Source organism: Parasteatoda tepidariorum, chromosome 1 (assembly GCF_043381705.1).
Source record: "Parasteatoda tepidariorum isolate YZ-2023 chromosome 1, CAS_Ptep_4.0, whole genome shotgun sequence".
Lineage (NCBI taxonomy): Eukaryota > Metazoa > Arthropoda > Arachnida > Araneae > Theridiidae > Parasteatoda > Parasteatoda tepidariorum.
The window spans coordinates 91762619-91783604 of NC_092204.1; the positions used below are offsets into that span (position 1 = coordinate 91762619).

General features: G+C 28.8%; 1 protein-coding gene across 5 annotated transcripts in view; it reads left to right on the forward strand.

Annotated features, from left to right (window-relative positions):
* LOC107438788 (probable sodium/potassium/calcium exchanger CG1090) overlaps positions 1 to 20986 on the forward strand; it is a 47868-nt gene that overhangs the window by 16999 nt on the left and 9883 nt on the right. For 2 of the 5 annotated variants that reach the window (XM_016051165.3, XM_016051166.3), the window contains exons 2-6: positions 12484 to 12669; positions 13816 to 14013; positions 14850 to 14950; positions 15699 to 15785; positions 18708 to 18808. In XM_016051165.3, coding sequence (XP_015906651.1) covers positions 12489 to 12669; positions 13816 to 14013; positions 14850 to 14950; positions 15699 to 15785; positions 18708 to 18808 — 668 coding nt within the window. In that variant the 5' untranslated portion in view covers positions 12484 to 12488. Of the gene's footprint in view, positions 1 to 10091; positions 10116 to 12483; positions 12670 to 13815; positions 14014 to 14849; positions 14951 to 15698; positions 15786 to 18707; positions 18809 to 20986 lie in introns of those variants that run through there. The other 3 variants (XM_016051167.4, XM_043044887.2, XM_016051168.3) reach the window with 2 other exon arrangements.

Here is a 20986-nt window from a genome sequence, read left to right on the forward strand (position 1 = left end):
CTTTTTTTTAAAAAATAAGAAAAAAAAATTATAAAAGTCTTGAGCGTTTATAAATATTGTAATTTCTTCATGAACTTAACCGACTGATATTGTTTGTGGCGCCTTAAGTTGCCTTTCATCTCCTGTTTTTCTTACTGAAAATCAATTGTCATTCTCGTTATTCCATCAATTAGAAAATTTTGTGTAAAGGAGAAATTTCTGTATAAACTTGACCAAATTTCAATATATTTTCATTTCAAGTATATTTTACTCTGTGAATGGACGAAATTTGCTAATCGCCCTTTTTTCGCGAATTAATATTTAACACGAAAAAACTGACTCGTCATCTACTGAACTTGACTTCTGGATGTGAGAAAAAAATAAATTTTAAAAGAGTTAAGTTGCCAAAAAAATTAAATAACAGTGAGTGTAAAACTAACAAAACCCGTAAGTAGCCGAGAGAGAAAATCAATGAAGGTAGCATTTTCTTGTGCTGTAGAGTGGGGGTGAGGAGCTTATATTGTAAATTAGAGAATCAACATTTATATGAATGAAATAAGTTTCGAGAGCATCATGATAATCTGATGTGACTGGAGGGGAAAAAATGTGGACATTATCGAAATTAAATTAATATCCAAGGTTCTAACAATGTGCGGCAATTGAGATTCTTGATGACCGGTCATATGTATCGTGTTATTTTAATCTAAATTTCAAAGGGCGTATGGTTTGCTCAGTTTAGTCAAGGTAGCTTTGGTTAAGTAAGTCCCCCAGCGATTTTCGATACTAATTAGGGACTTACGGGATTTAAATTTAATTTTATTAAAAAGCTTGGAAATGATTTTAAAACTAAAACAGTGTAGCATAATAGCTGTTTTTTATTGCTAACGTAGGAGAAAAACACTACATTTGTTTATACGAATCCAAAGGCGCTGGTTATCTATTGCGAATTGACGACAAATGTAGTAAGTAATGGTTGTGAAATGTTTAATTATTAAATATATACATATTTACAAGTAGCTTACATCATAGTAAGCTCTAATTAACAATCTAGCAGCCACGACTGGCTAGCAGGAGAATTAATGTTCAGCTGACTAATTAAAGCGTTCCTCGGGAGAGGGCGCTGTTGTACTAACAGAAATATGAAATGAAAGTTCCAAGTAAGACCGAACATTCCAGCCTTCATTAAAATATACATATTTCAAATATTAAAATACAAATTGAAATTAAAAGTTACAACTACTGCACAAACGAACATGATAAATAAAGCAGTACTAAAAGTAGAAAGATTCAATGTGAATGCATGAATAAATGCGATTATATGACTGCAATAATTTTTAATAGCCAAAATAAATGTTTACAAAAATCGTAAAAAGCAGAATAATTCATTTATTAACTTCGTTAAGTTAAATACTTAGTTTATGAATTGATCTTTTAATAATACTCTTAAAGTTAACACGATCTTGATTTTCATTTCCTGGTACAACATTCAACTTTTCCTAATATCTAGTTTCAAACTGGAAGATTATTTTCCTTAATAAGAACCGTAGTACCTGGTACTACATTATTTTTACTAAATTGTCTCTTGGTACTTTCACGCAATTGAGATAAATAATCACGTTGCCAACGTGTCCATATAATTTGAGTCATCTAATGACTCTTTCCCATCTTGGCAATCTATTGTTTGGTTGTTGGGTAATTTCTAGTACTACGGGGGTTGATATTGGTCCATCTATTAAAAATGTCCAGGTGTTAAAGCATTAAGGTTAGTTGAAAGCCGTGTAATTGGTCTTGAACCTAAAATCCCCCCGATTTGGGTTTCTAGAGTCAAAAATTAATCTAAAGTAAGTTTAGAATTACCAACAGTTTTTTTCAAATGAGTTTTAAAGGACTTAACTGCGGCTTAACACAGACCACCAAAGTGAAGTGTTCTTGGGAGTATGTACTTCCATTCGACCTCTTCTTCTTGTAGGTAATCAATTAAATGTTTTTCGGGAAAATTAGCAAATTAAGAAATCTTTTTAACTCATTGCGAGCTCCACAAAAATTAGTTGCGTTATCACTCATTATTAACGAACATTTTTCTCTTTTGTCGAAAAATCTTTTTAGAGTAGAAATTAAAGCTTCGGTTGATAAATTAAAAACAACTACTAAAATGCACTGCTTTAGTGAAAAGGCACAAAAACACAGCGACATAAATTTTTTGAAAATTTCCTTGTCGTTGACTTTTTTTGCTTAATCAAAAATGGTCCATTAAACCCTATTGGAAAAAATTATTGATATGTACCGGATTTTGAAACACAGATATCAGATTCATCCCGGTATCATACTGGACCCGGTGTTTCATAAGCCGATATCAAATTCGTTCCGGTATGATACCAGACCCAGTATGATACCGGAATCGATGTTTCATATGCCGGTATCATATTGGCTCCGTTATGATATCAGATCTATTTATTATACAAGAGTCAGTATTTCATAAACCAGTATCATATACTGGCTCCAGTATGATACAAAATTTATTTTCACACTGGAACTGGTGTTTCACAAACTAGCAGTATACTGGATACAGTACTTCAGAAGCACATTATACTGAATCCAGAATTATATCAAAATCAGTGCTTCATAGACCTGTATCATAATAGTTAGAGAGCACAGTACTAAATCTGCTACTATAGCAACTGCAGCCTTATACTGGAACTATTATAAACTATATTGATTAAATATGCATAATGTAGTTATATTTACGGAAAACAGGATTTGCCAGAAAAATTTAACTGAGAGTATGAAATAAAAAAAATTAAAAAAATTTCATTTTATTCAGAGGGTTCTAATATTAAAGATTGCGTTAAATTTTTTTTTTCTTCTGTTTTGTCAAATCCATTATTTTGTCGGAAAGCATCTTCCTGACTGCAGTATAGCTGAAGACAGTTTAATCGCTTCTTCATGACACGTTAAAAACTACGCGAAACTTAGTAAAAAATTTTTGTGGGCGGTAAACTCTATGGTAAAGCAAACGGTAACAATTACTAGCCTCATTTGATTTTGAAACTAACTCCATGTAGTTTAGATCTTCATAATCTTTCAGAAAATCAGTATAAAGCTGTTGCAGTTTCGATTTCCGTGATAATCTATTCCAAAGTTGACTTTGCCTTTTTTCTGCTAAAACTCTAGAGTCTACTTAACCTTGTTCATTGTCTAAAGGCATTGTTACTACATAATGACCATCTAAATTTCTATAATGAGTATTTTTGTAATGTTCCTAGCAAAATTCTCCCTTACTACTAAGAGAAGAGAAGTTATCGATATTCTCGATTTCTCAAAATTTTCTCAATGTCCTCGCCGTTTGTTATTAAACCGCAAAGTTGAATAGTGGAGGGTATATATTTTATTCCATTTGCAATGTATCTTAGAACCATCTCTTGGAATAAACGTTTTTGTGTATTGCAACGAACTTGACCTGGTTTTAATAAATCATGAATACATTCGGAACCTAATAATAAGTCGATTTTTCATGAATACCAAGAAATAGGAGAAGGTAATTTTAGTCCCTTAACATTTATATGCGTTGTTGGTGTCATAACTCCGAAGCGAAGTCCCCTTTCTTATTCGAAATAGTAGAGGAAATCTTATGATTTAATATGATAAATGTTCCATTAATGCCAGAAACTGGAGTTAATCTTTTTGAGATCTAATTGTTTTGCATAATAAGACGATATAAAATTTTTCATAGACCCACCATTAATCAAAGCGCATGCTTCAATAAAATTATTTGTATTTCGAATCCATAAATTAGCTATAGATAAAACCACAGCATTATTTGCAGATGCCAAGCAATTAAGCGAAATCATTGTGCCGATGACTCATTTATTTCTCGAAAAATTAGATTCAGATTCACTTTGATAAGGATTACTAATGTTATTGGGATTAGTGACGTCAGTTAACTCAAAAGTATCTGGTTTATGCCACGTGGAGCATAAAGATTTCGATTTGCATTTGCTTAGCAAATGATTCCTATTACTATATTTCAAACATAATTTTTTTCTTTGGCGATTTTATTTAAGTTCATTTCAAAATAGGAATTACATTTACAAATTAGGTGTTGTAGTGTACAAATTACACAAGGTTTATTACAATTTGAATTCGCGAATGAGTTTTTTGTTTTTGATTGTGTCTAATTAGATAAAATATCATTTGAATTCAGCATTAAGTTTTGGGTTTATATGAATGTTTCTTGTTTTATTTTCTGAAAACTGACATCGCTTTTTTAAAAAAAAATCAATTAAATTATAACATTCGGGTAATTCAGAAGTCGTTAAGGACATTTCAAAGAGTTTCGAGTCTCCTTGTCAATTTTTTGAAGAACAATGTATATTAGAAATATTAGATAAACTGTTCTAATGGTAATTCTAATGATTTTGAAGCTCTTATATTCTTATAACTATGTGCAATTAATTGCGTTATTCAAAGGTATATTCATACTTTTTTTTCTAGATTTAAAATTGAATTAATATGACTGTTGACAAGCAATCGTTTAGGACCATATCGTTCTTCAAGTGCTCTCTTTGAATCTGTTTCGCCTTATCGTGATCTGTTGAGCAAACTATAATCGCCCAGGTGCCAAATAGATTCTAAGCTTGCAATATTTAAAAATTTTCTTTTTTTGCAATTAGGGGGATTAGAATTAACATGGAAGGGGCGCAATGTTTACGATGAACAGAGGTGGAAATATGACCGGAGTGTTAATTTACAAAATCATCTAAAAAAGGTAGAGTAAAATTAATTCCCGCGTATATATAGGTTTTTATTTATTTATTTTTTATTCTAGTATTTTGATATGAAAAAAGCAAGGGTACCTGACTGAGATGCAATTCTTCAAAAAATAAGTACTGAAATAATTTTCTTTCATTATTTACCCTTTGTTATGGGCTCATGATCTTAAAGTATACAAAAGAGACACCCGTTAGATAACATCTTCTAAGCAAACAATTTTTATAAAGTGCTATTATTACGGGAAGTCAAGTAAACTTCTTGGTTTTTAGATGCTGAAAATAGACGTTACAAGAATTTGCTTGGCATTTTCGAAAATTTCTTATAATGAAAGAATTTCTTTTAAGTATAATTTTTTTAAAAAATATTTGAAACTTTGGTTCGCATGATTTCTTAAAAACTATCGAACGCACAATTTATTATAGAGGCTTATATTATTCTTTTTAGTAGCTTATACATCAATGTTTAAATAATATCTATAAAATTAAAATATTTTTCATATTCAGAACAGTTTCTTTTATTAAAAAATATCAGTTTATTTAGTTTTATACATTTTTAAAAACATTAATTTTTGAAATAAAGTTGAAAAAAGATGTATTATTTATTGTTGTAACATTTAAGACCTACTATATAATTGAAATTGAAAACAAACTTGGTTCCTTTTTTTTATACTTACCGCATTCTGTTTGTTTTTAAATTTTCAAAAACATTTTTCCTTGTTCATTCTTATATTTACCGTATTGTAATATTCAAGCAAAAACTAATACTTCTAATATATATTTTCATAATCTTAGAACTCAAAATCCAACTTGTTTTTGCTCAAAAGTTGTATAATTTTTGTGTTCTACATGTGCCTTTTCCCAGATTTACTTTAAAGGTCGTGTAATTTCTTTTCGTTTTTATATGTTCTTTTGTTCAAAATATTTTTAATATGCTGAAAAGCTCATTTGGGTAACGAGTAAAGAATTCAAACAACTTGAATGTTTAATATCATTTTATTGGAATTATCCTAACTGACTTAAGAACATTCTCAGAATTCTTTTAAAAAAAAATCCCATTTGAATAGTAATTTTCGAAATAAATAAAATAAAATTTGAACTTAATAAAAACGTTTTAAAAAGCTCGTGACTCAATGTTTGTAATCGCTTCTTCCCTGAAATTCGTCATGAGCTATCGTCAGTAAAGGTAGCGATAATGTATTCTGATTGTATTTTTATCTTGTTTTTATCCCTATTTGTCTGTCATAAAATTCAAAATTGGTTTTAAAAACTGTTTTTTTCCCAAAGAAATTCGTGTATTTGATACTTCCCTATTTGCATGAATTGTATACAGCGGGTATAATTTAGTATCACCCATTGTAATTCGGTTACTTTATATGTAAATCATGCCTTTTATGGGGGGATGAAACAATAATAAGGATTTTTTGTCGTCAACGCACATTAGTGCGTCACTTTTAAAGTTATTACTCTGTGCAAGGATTATTTATTGCGCCTTGTTTCGCGTTATTATTTTAGTCATCTTAAATTAAATTTAATATTAGAAACAACAGAAAGTTATCATACATTATTAAATAAATTAAAGCAAGCATTCCAAAAGCTCATTGATTGTTGGTTCAGCTCCATAATTTCGTGACAGTGAGAATAAGTCAGCATTGCTCGGCCGCTTAAGTTAAGGTGTCGCACATATCGATAGTTCGAGAGTTGGGGGTAGGGAGATCGATCCTGATGGCTGCCCAAACAACCGGCGTAAAGCCGTGGTGGCTCAGGGGACAGAGCGCACGCCTTCCGATGAGGTGACCTTGTTTCGAATGGCTGATCGCTATGCATTCCGCAACCAGTTCGCACCGACCACAGTGCTGACGTAAAATATCCTCAGTGGTAGGCAGATCATGGATTAGAGCCCTTTTGCCGTCGGGCTCACCGTGTGAGGTTTTCGTGATTTTTCTCTTCGCGTAAAGCAAATGCAAGTAAGTTCCATCAAGAAGTCTTCCACGAAAGCAATTTTCTCCCAATACTTGATCCTGAAGTTCCGTTCTCTTCTTGATTGGGTTCGAAATTTCATGGATACGTAGTTGAACATGGATAGCTCGGCTAAAAATATGGTCGGCTGCTCAACGCAACGACGGTTATAAAACAACCGGCGTGTACACTCAGCAAGTTGCATGTTTAATCTGTCCTGGCTGAAACTCTTCCTCCAAACTTTCACGCAACACCCTCTCGTTGGATGTTGTGTGGAAGTTTGGAGCCACAGAGAGTTTGGGTACCAGTTCAGGCGCTGTCCAAGTCGTCTGACAAGGCTCGCAATTACGTAGCATTCTTACCATGGACGTTTAAAGATATAGCCTTACAAATGAGATTTGGTACTTCGCTAGAATTGGGAGATGATATGTCTGCATTGCGCTCAAGGTTGCCTTTATTTGTCAGAGAAGATAATACTCGTCAATCTGAAGTTGGATAGGCGTCAAGCCTCCAGGAATCGAACCTCAGTTCTTCATGATGGCAGTTCAGTGTCTCAACCATTGAATCATCGCTATTATTAAATTAGTTGAAGTTATTATTAAATTAGAAAATTATTTAGACTGATATTTATAATTGTGAACTAAAACATTACTAGAATAAGTATTATGACAATTATTTAAATTACAATGTATCACAATGTTAATTTATTGCATTCGAATGTTTTGGAACCTGATGTTTGATTCAACTATTGAAAAAGAACACAGAAAATTATCGATTGAAAATATCAAGTTTTTGAAGTATTGTAAAAGGCAATATGCATTGCATTTATGTAAAATTCATGCGTTTCTCTACGAATAATATGCAATTATGAATTATTTAGTTATACTTTTAATCAATGAATTAAAGCCTTGATGAATGAATTAAAGCCCTTATGAATTAAAGCCTTTAATACCTTTTGATTCATATAAATACAAAACCAAATTTTTTTAAATTGCTGAGACCATTAAAAAGAGAATGTTAAGGAATTTAATGTATCTCTTGAATATTGTTTCCTAGTTTATGAATTCACAAAAGAAAAAATAAATCTTCTTGTTATAAGATATCTATGAATGTGCGATTGTGCGCGAGAACTATTGGTGTTTTACGTTTTTTTTTTTTTTTTTTTTATATAAGTTTAGTTCTATTTCAATATTTGTACATAAATATATTTGCTGAAATTAATTTCTTAAACTGATTTTTTTATAAAATATTTGAAAAAAACAACAATTTATAATTCTTAATTGTACAGTGCTTAAAAAAGAAAAGAAAAACGAATCACCTTGAGTAATTTTTGATCTAATGCTCAACAATTATTAAGATTTTCACATACAGATACAATCTTTCGAGGGTGTGATTTTAAATATGCTGACGACAATATTTTAAATTAGTAGGGGAGAGTGGGGTCAATTGTAACATTTTATGCTTAAATATTTTTAACTAACAAAAAATCCAATATATTATTAGTATTAATTAACAGACGAGTAAAATAGACTATCCTCAACTAGAAAAAAAAATAAATCCCTTTATTTTAAATGTTATTGTATTAGTTATTACCCATTTTTTACAGTCGTGCACTTGTTACAATTGTCCCAACTTACGGGGTCAATTGTAACAGTTCGTAAATTCAACTAAAACATAGTTAATTATACATATTATCATAGTTGTGATATATTTTTTTATTGATCAAAATAGTAGTGATATTTTAGGAGTAAAAATAATAATGAGCAGAGACCTAAAGGGTTAAACTTTTAACTTTAAGGGGTTAAAAATTTCAATTTATGCTGTGAAAGGTGACTAATAAAATAATGCACATGCAACATGATATAAATGATATAGGAGTCTATAGGTGGTTCTTAAAGAGTTAAGTAATTTTTTGTAAACATAAGATTATTTATTTTCAGCTGTTACAATCGTCCCTTTACTTATTGTTACAATTGTCCCCAAGACGCCATTTCAGCTTCATTTGTTAAAAACAATGCTAGTTAATTAAAAAAAAACTAATTTTTTTACTGAAATGTTAATTAAGGTGTCCACTTATATATTCGGTTAATAATTTTTATTTGTTTAAACAAAATTACTTTGTTACAATATAATATTCTAATACCAAAAAAGTACTTAAGTAGCGTGAAAACATCTTTTGTGATGTAACTCTTTCAAAAGTACATAAAAATGGTTGCCAGCAGGGGTGCACTTGTAGATTTATTAAATACACCTTGTGCGCCACCTAGGGACCAAATCTAGAACCCGACACTCGAAATTTTTGCTCTGTTACAATCGTACCCTGTTACAATTGACCCCACTCTCCCCTACTCAGACAAAATTATTTTTTCTGAATAAACAACCTAATTTGATGCTTGAACTGCAGCCTTTTTTTCGAAGGCGACGGATTATAATCCACTAAACATAGGAGTAGCCGCAATCTGGGAAAAATGGTCCGGATAGTTTGATCAGGAGATCGGTTGAAAATTTGGACCCTTTTAAGTTATTTTTACTTTTTACGTATTTTGCTCGCCTCGGAGAACTTGAGTGAATCGAAAAATTTTTGCCTATAATTCTAAAATTCGTTTCTTCAAAGATAATTCCATGCAAAAATTGATTTTTAATAATTATTTTTTATTGCTTTATTTAATAAAAGTCGAAAAAATTTTGAATTGCAAGATACACAAATTTTTACATAAATCTAAAGAATGTAATTTTATGTGGCAAATTAAAAAACTTGAACTAAATCGGTCGAAAGTAAACAAAATGTTAAATATGTCTTTTTTTTTCTAATCAATTTCTCAAGACTGATTCGACTGATTATGTTCAAACTTCGTATTTTGTCATATAAAATTACAATCTTTAAAATTATGTGAAGATTTGTATACCTTACAATTCAAATTTTTTTTTAATACTATTATTAAATGAGATGACAGCAAGTAATAAATAATTTAAAAAAAAGCATATTTTTTGCATGATATTATCCTTTGTTAAATGAATTTTATAATTGTGTGCAAAAATCTTTTAATTTGTTAAAAAAAAAGTTCTCGAGATATTGTGAAATACACAAGAAATAAAATTAACATTAATGGGATCCAAACTTTCGATTCGTGACTTTAAGATTTGGACCGAATTTCCTACATTCTAAATTTTGGTGGTCCACAAAAAAGGAGGTTCGTCGAAAAAATCGGAGAAAGTATACGTTTTTTTGTCTGATTTCGTAACTTTATTTAAAATATCGATTGCACTAAAATTAATTAAATTAATTTCGAATAATGAAAATATAAGGTAAATCAATAAATAATCTATTTTTAAATGTTTCAACGTAGTTCCTGTAACTAAAAGCTTTCAACATTATGTTTTCAGATGTGCATACTGTCGAATTATGTAAAGGTAAGGAATAAATAACTATAATGTAATATAATTTTTAAAATTTCAAAGTTAAACGGAAAATTTATAATTTTGAAATTTTTAAGCTTTTCAACTTCATGTTTTTAAATATGCATACCGTAGAAGTATGTAGAGATAAAAAAAAAAAAAAGAAAATAATATCATTGTTTTTTGAGAATTTCAACATGGTGTTTCCTAAACCTAAATTCTTTTCCATTACTTCTCAAATTAAAATGCCCGCATGAGTGATATTTATGAAAATAGGTCGTGCTGGCTTTGTTTGAAGTAAAAGCTTCATTTCACTTACACTTTCACGTTGTTTATCTGTCTGCTTTTTTTTAATGTAAGTTTTGGTTGTAGAAGTATTATTATTTTTTTCTATTTATAGATATCTGAGAAATTAATAAATATTAATTACTTAGCTCATTAATAAATTGCAGTTTTATTTACTTATTATTTCATCATCGTGGGAGATGTCCCAGTTTATTTTTTTAACATACTTAATCCTTTTTAATTTGATGCAGTGATCTAAATCTAAGCTGCTTCAAATTTGTTTTGAATTTTATTAAAATTAATAGTTTCTTGTTCATTCGTTATAAGTTAAAATTACTTTCAATCAAATTAACTGAAACTGTTTCCCTTCTTGTTTTTAACGCACTCGTTAAAAAGTCAGTATGTTTATTTTTCAATTTTTATTTTATCGATATTTTTGTATTAATTTAGTACTCGTAACTAATCTCATGGTTGAGTGGTTATGCATGGCGTGTTAACGATATAGCTGTAAAGCTTGGGTTTATTATAACGCTGAATCAATTTTTGGATAAGATTTAATTGGGTACTTGCAATTTGAGAAGAAGTGAAGTGATCATGCGTAACCATGTGATTTAAATTAAATTTAATTGGATACCTGTAGGCGACGTCACGCGTGTGAGTCAAACCTGATTGGCTTCTGAATCGACAAATGCCATGATTTACCTAGGATGACGTTACCTATAGGTATCCAATTGGATATTTGCAAGCGGCCTTACGCTCATGTGTCATACCTGATTGGAGGATCCATGCGTAACGTCGCTGGCAAGTATTCAATTATCTTTTACACATGAAAATTTTTCGAACTTAAAAATAATTTTCTCTTATGAGGACAAGTAGCTTAAAAAGAAAGTAGCTTAATGAAGAAAGTAGCGAAAGTTGAAATTATATTGTTATAAATGTGTCCTTCGAAGTATTTGTGCAAAAAATAAGAGTGCTTTCGGATAAAACTGTCATTATTTTAAGCTATGTGTACTATCTATCTTTAACTTTAATTATGAAATTTCCCCACAGAATACGGAATTAAAATCAAGCAAGGATTTGTATGCATGTCGCCAAATACAATTTACAAAAAGACAATGGTCCTATTGTAAATTTTACAAAAAACGTGGGAGGATTGCATTTTTATTTATTAGAAAAGTTAATAATTCATTTCTGAAAACGTCACTGTTTTTGAACTTGATGAAAATCAATGAGAAAAGACAATGTCTGAATAATATTAGGCGAAAGCAAGGACGAGAGATCTCTTGGATCGAATGCTTCGGATTCTTGTATTTCAATTCAAGAATGTTTAGGATTTTGCTAATAGTTTACACAATTTTTCATCAAATCAACGCTAGCTGTCCCAAGTTGTGACTTCGTATGCTATTGGATTCTGTTGGAGAGCTTCCCCCACCCTAACCATCCTGCAATACGAAATACTTCGCAGTTTCTAATAATAATATAAAAGAAAAATACCCCCAAATAGTATTCATATTGTATTTTATTGAATTTTCGGGTTTTGATTGACAATTGTAATTTTCTTTAAAATTTAAATTTTTTTTTATTACCAGTGCTCTTAACTGATTAAAAAATATCTGTCAAATAAAAAAAATATAAATATCTGGCAAAAAAAGCTTTTTTGTAGAATCACTAATTAGGCAAGATTTTTCCAACTAAAGGAAAATCTTACAATCTACGAATAATCCCAAAAAAATGCAATGTTGAAATAACTTTTCAAGCTTTAAAAAATTGAATCAAGAACGTTTTTCTTTTCAAATAACTGCGGGTTTTTTTCATGTCCATAATTGGGGTAATTTTCATAATTAGCTTAAGAGGGAGCTGGCTAGAAATTATCTGTCATGAATAACTGTTTCAAATTTACAACAGCTATAAAAATAGCAAATTATTCATTAAAAAACATTACATCATAAGACGACGAAGTTTTCGATAAACAGCCATGATCTCTATATTCAATGTCATATTTTACAATTATATTGCATTTTAAATGCAATTTTTGTTTATATTATATTTTTTTTTATTTAATAATAATTGCATTAGCATTAATTTAATTTTTTTCCAGGTAGAATGGCTAAGCTAAGAAGAGAAATAATTGCCTGTCTTATATCCTTATATACTGGCTTTTGTCTGGTGTTTTATGCTTATTCAACAGTTTCATTCTCACCTCCTGATGGCTCTCTTTCAATAGACAAATCAGATCAAAATTCAATCAGCTCAATTTTCAATCGAAAACTCTTATCTTTTTATGGTAAGTTTTTGTAAAATATTCTCTTCAAAGTAATTTTTCTTTCATTTATTACTACTATTAAGAAATTATAAACAATTATATAATAATTTATTTAAGCAATATATTAAAATTCATAGCAAAGTAATTGAGCTCTGTTACATTTAAAAAAAAAAAATCTCTCCAGTATTGTAAATCTTTCAAGATAATATGTTAAAGGTTGCATATTAAAATTTATAACAAAGTAGTTTGTTGCACTATTTTTTATGTAATAATAATATAACGATTATATAGTAATTTATTTAATTAGATAATAATTCATTTATGCAATATATTAAAATTCATAACAAAATAGTTGAGCTCTGTTTTACCAATTTATAATTAATTATCCATCATTGTAAATATTTCAAGGTATTAGAATAAAGGCTATATATTTAAATTCATAACAAAGTAGTTGATTGAAATCTGTTTTACTGCTTAAAAAAAAAAAATCTATTCAGCATTGTAAATCTTTGAACATCAAGTTATTCCTAAAATGACATTTTTTTTTGGTTGATTCAGTAATATTTTGTAAAAGTTTCACTATAATCTATTTGTTTAGAGTAGAAAATAAGAAGCTCTTTAAGAGAACATTATACTCCAGGACAAACATTTCAGACAGTTCCTTTTCTTAATTCAAGAATCTGTTAAACGGCATTTTGGCACATGTTATGGCACATGTTTCTTGTTTTTTGGTTGATTCAGTAATATTTTGTAAACGTTTCACTATAATCTATTTGTCTAGAGTAGAAAATAAGAAGCTCTTAAGAGAACATTATACTCCAGGACAAACATTTCAGACAGTTCCTTTTCTTAATTCAAGAATCTGTTAAACGGCATTTTGGTGATATTTAAGACAAATTAATTTTAGAATTTTATGTAAACATACTTTAATTCGCTCTTAGTGCTAAAGTATTCTCATCTAATTTCATCCCTGAAAATTTGTTAGAAACATTGTTTATGCCTTTCTGTGTCTTCCAAATTTGTTAATATGTTTTCCCCTTATTAGTTCTTTAATTTGAAGCAAATGTCTCTATTTTAAAATACCTCAATAGGTTGCTTAGGTACTAGTTGACTGATAATTAATATTAGTATCATTTCATAAAATATATTTCTTTTTATCTGTTTCAGATTTTACTGAATCATTATCAGAAAATGAGAATTGCACAAAGCCTGATATTGAACAGTTCCCTCGTCCTTTAATTGATTATCCTACGCGGAGAAATGGAGGACTTGCTGTGCATATTTTTGTGTCCTTATACATGTTTCTTGGACTTGCTATTATTTGTGATGAATATTTTGTGCCTTCTCTTGAAAAAATGTGCAAATGTATGTATTTTTACTAACACAAATTTCTAATGTAGTATGATCGCACATTGTCAAATTTTAGTTGATATACTTTAATGCTGCCTTTCCTTTAAATTATATACCGTAAAGAGGATCCTTAATATGTATGTTTAGAATCCTCATAGAAAAGTAATGCAAAAAAATTTACATATTGAGGATCACAAAGAAATATTTTACCAAAGAAAAAGAATCGCCTTCGAAATATGACAAATTATAGCATAGAAATGTGATTGTAATAAACAATAAGACATATTTGATTGCCGAGGGAAACAGAGTGGAGTTAAAAGGCAATTATTAGAAACACCCTCAAGGTTTAACCTTCAATAAACCTGTTTTAATGTTTATTACATATGCCTTCCTCTGCTATAATTTGTCAGATTTAAAAAGCGTTTTTGTTTTTGTCTTATTTAAGTATTAATGTACCACTTCTAAAGTGTGCACTTTTTTGTTTTCATTTTTGGTAAAGATTATAAAATTGCATAAAGAGGGTCTTTACGAAACACCCTGCATATTTTTTAGCTATCTTTCATACAGTAATATGTTGATTGTCATGCATGCATCTAAATTTATGAGCCTATGGAATGACATGTTTTAATGTCATTGAATATTATTTATTTTAGCTTCTCGTAGGCAATTTATCAACATACTTTTTTTTATTTATCAACTAATTTTTTTAATTATTATATGTTGTTTAATATTTGATTAGCTTTTATATTTTTATCGTAATTGTGTACATTAAGATTTTTATTATTTTGGTTTGTTTGTAATATTATTTCTCTTTTTTCATTGTTTGATTTTATATTCACCTTCTGTTAAAGCGCTCAATATGCAATCAGATGTTGCTGGAGCAACTTTTATGGCTGCTGGTAGTTCAGCTCCAGAACTTGCAACTGCAGTCATTGCGGTCTTTGTTGCCAAAGTAGGTTGGTGTATGATTGGAATATTCTTTCATTAAATCATGTAATCAACTTTTATTCTTTCAAAAATTTCCCTTATTGATCTTAATTTTAGTCATTAGAAATTTTTTCTAACTCTATTAGTTATTTATTTTTAATCATTATTCTAATTTAATGTATGTTTATTATTTTGATAAAAAATCCTTTTTTCAGCTGATGTAAGTTAAACTGCAAAAATTTTAACATTAACATAAGAGTTAAAATTTCAATCATTTTTATCTTATATTGTGAATCTTTATTTCATTGTTATTATTTGCTATAATATTTGAAGATATTTAAAAATTTATATATATTTTTCTTTTTTATATCCAAAATTAGTTTTCAAATTTTGTTTTAAATTTGTGAATTATATTGCATCTGCCTAATTGTAAATTTTTGCATCATAATTGAATTTTTTATGCTTATTTCTTGTAAGCTACTTTGCAATTCATACTTTGTAGCACAGAATTTTTTTTTTCATTTCTTCTATTTGTTTGTTTTACTTTTTAAGAATGCTCACAGTAAACCATTGTTTTAAACTGCAGCAAATTGTATTGTTAGTTTTATTTTAAAAAAAATGGAATCATTCACATTCTTTTTCATGATTAATTTTTATTGAATTGTGATTTTATAATTATTGTAGATTGCATTGAAAGTGTAATAATAAGTGTACTCTTATGTTAATTTTCCTGTTTATTATTGCTATTTCTAAAATATGATTTGAACTTTTAGGATGATATTGGTATTGGAACTGTAGTTGGATCTGCTGTTTTTAATATTGCATTTGTGATAGGTATATGTGGTCTCTTTGCTGGAAAAGTAGGATATATTTCTTTTTCAATTTTTAATATGTGTATTATACCATGTTTTTTTATCACTATTTAAGAGCATCTTTCAATCCATTCATTATGCTAATATTTCTTATAATTTTTAACTATCAACTGTATATCCATTTTATAACTATATTTATGTAACTATATATATCTATTATATAACTATAATTATGTATCTATTTTGTAATTATCAATCCATTATGCGAATATTTCTTATAATTTTAATTACTGTAACCCATTTTTAGTCAAAGGTGTGTAAGCACACCATTTCAATAAATATTTGATTTTAATACTGTGATGCGTATTTTTCACTAATTTTATTTGTATGCTTTTGTCAAGGGAATCTATAAAATAATTTAATTGGAGCTGTTTTCTGTTGAGAAACTTTCAAACTTACTTTGATAATTTCTTAACTTGAAATGGTTAATGACAAATTTGCTTTTTTGTATAATTATATGGATAATTAATGTGTAATTATATTATGTACAGTCAATTCGCTATAACTCGAAGTACGATAACTCGAATATTACTATAACTCGATTTTTTTATGAGGTCCCGACCCTTTTATCCTCAATTTCATGTTAATTATTCTCGATTACTCGAACTTTACTCCCTTTAACTCGATTTTTTTTTGGATCCTTTAAAGCAAAAAAAAAAACCTAGCAGCTGATATCTTGCCCCTTCCTTTGCAACACACACAATGTCTTTCGCACTCTTCATGGAGAAGCTAAAGCTGTCCCTCTTGAAGTATGTGAACAGTGGTTAAATGAAACGTTACCAAATTTACTTCAAGGATACAGTTAAAATGATGTTTTCAATATTGATGAAATGGGTTTATTTTTTAAATGTCTTCCAAATAAGACTATGATGTTTAAGGATGAAAACTGCTCAGGGGGTAAAATGAGCAAGGAACGTTTGACTGTCCTAGTTGGAGGAAATGCGTCTGGGACAGAGAAATTGCCCTTACTTGTTATCGGAAAATACCGAAATCCCCGATGTTTCAAGAATGTAAAAACGTATCCTTTGGATTACAAGTCTAACAAAAAGTTTTGGATGACATCAGTTTTATTTGAAGACTATGTAAGAAAATTGGATCGGAAATTCTTCGCTAAAAAAAGAAAAGTGATACTCTTTATGGATAAATGCACAGCGCATAGTGATCTACCTAATTTGAAAGCAGTAAACTTGCAGTTTCTCCCGCCAAACACAACAGCAAAGTTGCAGCCGATGGACCAGGGTATCATAAAGTGCTTCAAACAGTCTTATCGTAAATGGCTTGTCAGAAAAATGATGTTAAATATTGTAAGCATTTAGAAGATTTGTAATTAATAAGCATTAATTAAATAATCCGACAATGTTTTGAAAGTCCAAAACCGAAACTAACGGTAAGTCGAACTTCCGATATGTCGAAGTTTTTCGTCAGTCCTATCAGATTCGAGTTATCGCGAATTCACTGTATAATTAATAATTAAACTATAATTAATTGTATAATTAATGTATAATTATTCCATTTGAGATAAATCTTATGTTTTTATAATGGATTAAAGTTACTAATTCTGTAAATGAAATAAAAATGAAACTAATTTCATAAAAGAACTAGTAATCAACTAAGTGATATGTCCATTGATTTGGCCGATGGTGCATACATACGCAATTTTATTTCTCAAGTAAAATGTTTTTCATGAACATTATTTTTTTGAGTCTTAATAAATGTAATTCATGCATATTCCGAGGAAAATAATGTCACATTTTATTAAATTTCTATGTTGGCCTAAAATGGGTTAATTTACTTCATTGTAACTATTTGCCTGAAATGTAATGATCCAATGTAGTTATATAATGCATCGTTTTGTAATTATTTCATGCATTGTATACTTCTAAGTGACTGGAGTAAAACCACAAATGGTACATAATATTTTATACGTAGATGCATTTTTGTGCTATATGGTGCATCTTCATCAGCAGGAAATCATGTGGCATCAAAACTTGTCTTGGTTTTAATGAATGTAATAATTGCGATTTTATCATTGTTTTTACTTAATCATATACCATCTCAGTTCTAAATTATTTGATTGTTTATAATAAATGCTAAATTTAATTGAATATTTTACTTATTATATCTATTTAGCTTAATGTTCTTCAAGATTTTTTCCATGTCAATTACAACAATGCAGCCATAATGTGCCAGAATACAGATTTCTGTTTCATAAGTTAAATAGACAGATGCCTCTTTTGATTGTGAAAAAGTTTTCTGAAGTTTAAAAAGCTCAGTATTTGATTCTATCAAATCACTCGCTTTTAATCAGAGTTAAAATTTTACAATAATAATAAAATTGTTTAGAAAAGTGTTTTGTTGTCTCTCAAAACAAAAAGAAAAGAAAAAAAATTAAGTTGAAAAAATTTGTCACTGGTCGAATTTCCACTTTCTGTCCTATATTTGTTGTTCTATATGTTATAAATTGTTAAAAATTAAATAAGTGTTATAAATTCTTATGAAATTTTAGGGTGATTTTTACTAATAAGTTCTTGCCGTAGTATTTTGATTTTTAAAAGTGAATTAAGTAATAGCTGTATAATTTTCATATTTGATGAAAACTACTATCTATAAAAGAATATCAATATTAAAGAATTTACTCGAAAAATTATTAATTGTTTTCATTTTTGTTGGCAGCCGTGGAAAGAGGCAAACTATTTTGCTTCATATAATGAACTTGAGGCAGTTTAATTAAAAATAATAAATACTGTATTTTTTTCACCATAAAATTTTATATATTTCATAATTATTCAAAGTTCACCGTAAAAAATGATATATTTTATGATGATTTTTTTTGTTTCTGATTATCTTTTAGCTACACATAAATTGATTTTTTTTAACACATTTGAAAACACTCTTTTTCTTAATTTTTAGGCTATTCATCTGAATTGTTGGCCAATGTTTAGAGATTGTGTGTTTTATTTAATTAGTATTTTGGCTCTTCTTTTTGTTTTACTGGATGAGAGTGTGAACTGGCAAGTCTATAATTTTTATAATTATTATTACTATGAATGAATGTTGTCATTAAGTTCTGAAAAATAATTTTTTAGTTCTTTGACATTATAAAGAGGTATCTTGGACATTATAAAGAGATATAAACATTTATTCAGTTTCCCAAAGTCAAAATATATGATAAGTATTAATCAAAATCTTAATATTTTTTATTTGTTTGTAGTTTATGATGTAATATTTTAATTCATTCAACTTTCTAATACAGCATGATAATTTATTGTTATATTGCAAAGTTTTCTGACATATAAATTTTCAGATAAAAAAAAAGTAAGTTTAATTTAAAATACAATTTTTAAAACATAACTTTATGGAATTTGAAAAATAAGATTGTCAAAATAGAGTGAAGGCAAAAACCCAACATTTAATTTTAAAACTACATTAAAAGATCTATATAACACTTCAATAAAACGAAATTTTCTATGAATCACATTAACTTTAAAATATCTTAAGCAAACCAAAATAGACAAATTTGTCTGTTTTTAGTTCTAATGTTAGTAATAATTTAATTTGTTTTCTGTACATATTAAATACTGAAAAACATATTTTTATGTTTTAAACTATTTGTATGTAAAAATTATTTTAGAGCTATAATATGGATTTGTTCCTGATATTGCAGTGTTTAATAGGTAATCATATTGATGTAACACAAAATTCTATATAACACATAAAAATATACTTTATGCATTTTGACAATAAAATTCTTAATAATTAAATTTGTTTTCTATACATATTAAATAGTGAAAAGCATATTTTTTTGTTTTAAACTATTTGTATATCGAGGAGATCTCGTATTCTCCTCTTTCTCCTCTTGGATTTGTATTCTCCTCTTGAATTTGTATGCTCCTCTCATTGCATTTAACAACATTAAGGAAGAAGACTATGATTTTACTTATTTTACAGATGGAAGTAAGGTTAACGAAAAAGTTGGTCATGCACATGTTTGCTTTCAAAATGGTCTTGAAGTGGGCCATCAAACACACCACATTGATGATCATTGCTCAATCTTCCAAGCGGAATTACTCTGCATTAATCTTGCTGTTAAAGATGCCATAGATAAGCCTTTTAAAAGTTTTTTAATTTGCAGTGACTCTTTGTCGTTCTGCCTGGGTCTGCAGGATGTCACTAGCTGCAAAATACTCATTGTGGAAGTCCAGACTTCTATTCATATGTGCAGTATTAAAAATATATCATTCTGTTTCACACATGTTAGGAGTCATACTGGTCTTTATGCAATGAAAAAGCCGACTTTCTGGCTAAATCTTCCTTATCACTCAGTAATAAACTCAATACCAGTCTTCCCAAGTCTTATTTTAAGTCCATTGCCAGACAAAATATCAACACAGTATGGAACTCAAGTTTTGTGTCCTCTTCCAATTGCAAAAACTAAATAATTTTTTCCTTCAATCCTCAACAGAATTAAGAGCCATTGTTTCTATACTGATTGTAAATTTATGCAGTGTTTCACTAGACACGGTAACTTCAGTATCCATCGATTTCATTTAAAAAACAGCGACGTGCGTATTTGCAACACCGGGATTCACAGCCCGTTTCACATTCTCCCCGAATGCTTGATGGTCTTAAAAGAAAGGAACAATCTCTGCAGAGACTTGGATAATAGTTGACCCCCGATTTTGACTGATCTAGTGAAAAAAGAGACTTTTAAATTTTTTTTTAATTTATCCTTTCAGTTATTTAACTTCTCTCATTCTTCTTTTTATTTTTTTTTGTTTTCTTCTTTCTTTTAATTTTGTTTTTTAATACGTAAAAATTTTGTGTTATTATGCTGTACTTAAGTTGTACCTTCGGGCCCTGTGCGATATTCCTTGGTGCACAGGGAGATATTTTTGTTTTTCCTAATAAAAAAACTTTAAAAAAAACTATTTGTATGTAAAAACTATTTTAAAGCCTTAATATGGATTGATACGTGATATTGCCATGTTTAATAGGTAATCAAATTGATTTTAACACAAAATTCTATGTAATGCAAAATGTCATGCTTCAAGGTTTTAGTTGTAAAGAACTTCTATAATAGCAAAGTTAAATTCGAGGAAAATCGATGTGCATAGTGGTCTAAATGGTCTAGTGGTATTCTTTTGTTTTTCTGCATTGATGTAGTTCATTTGTTCAAAAATGACCAATCA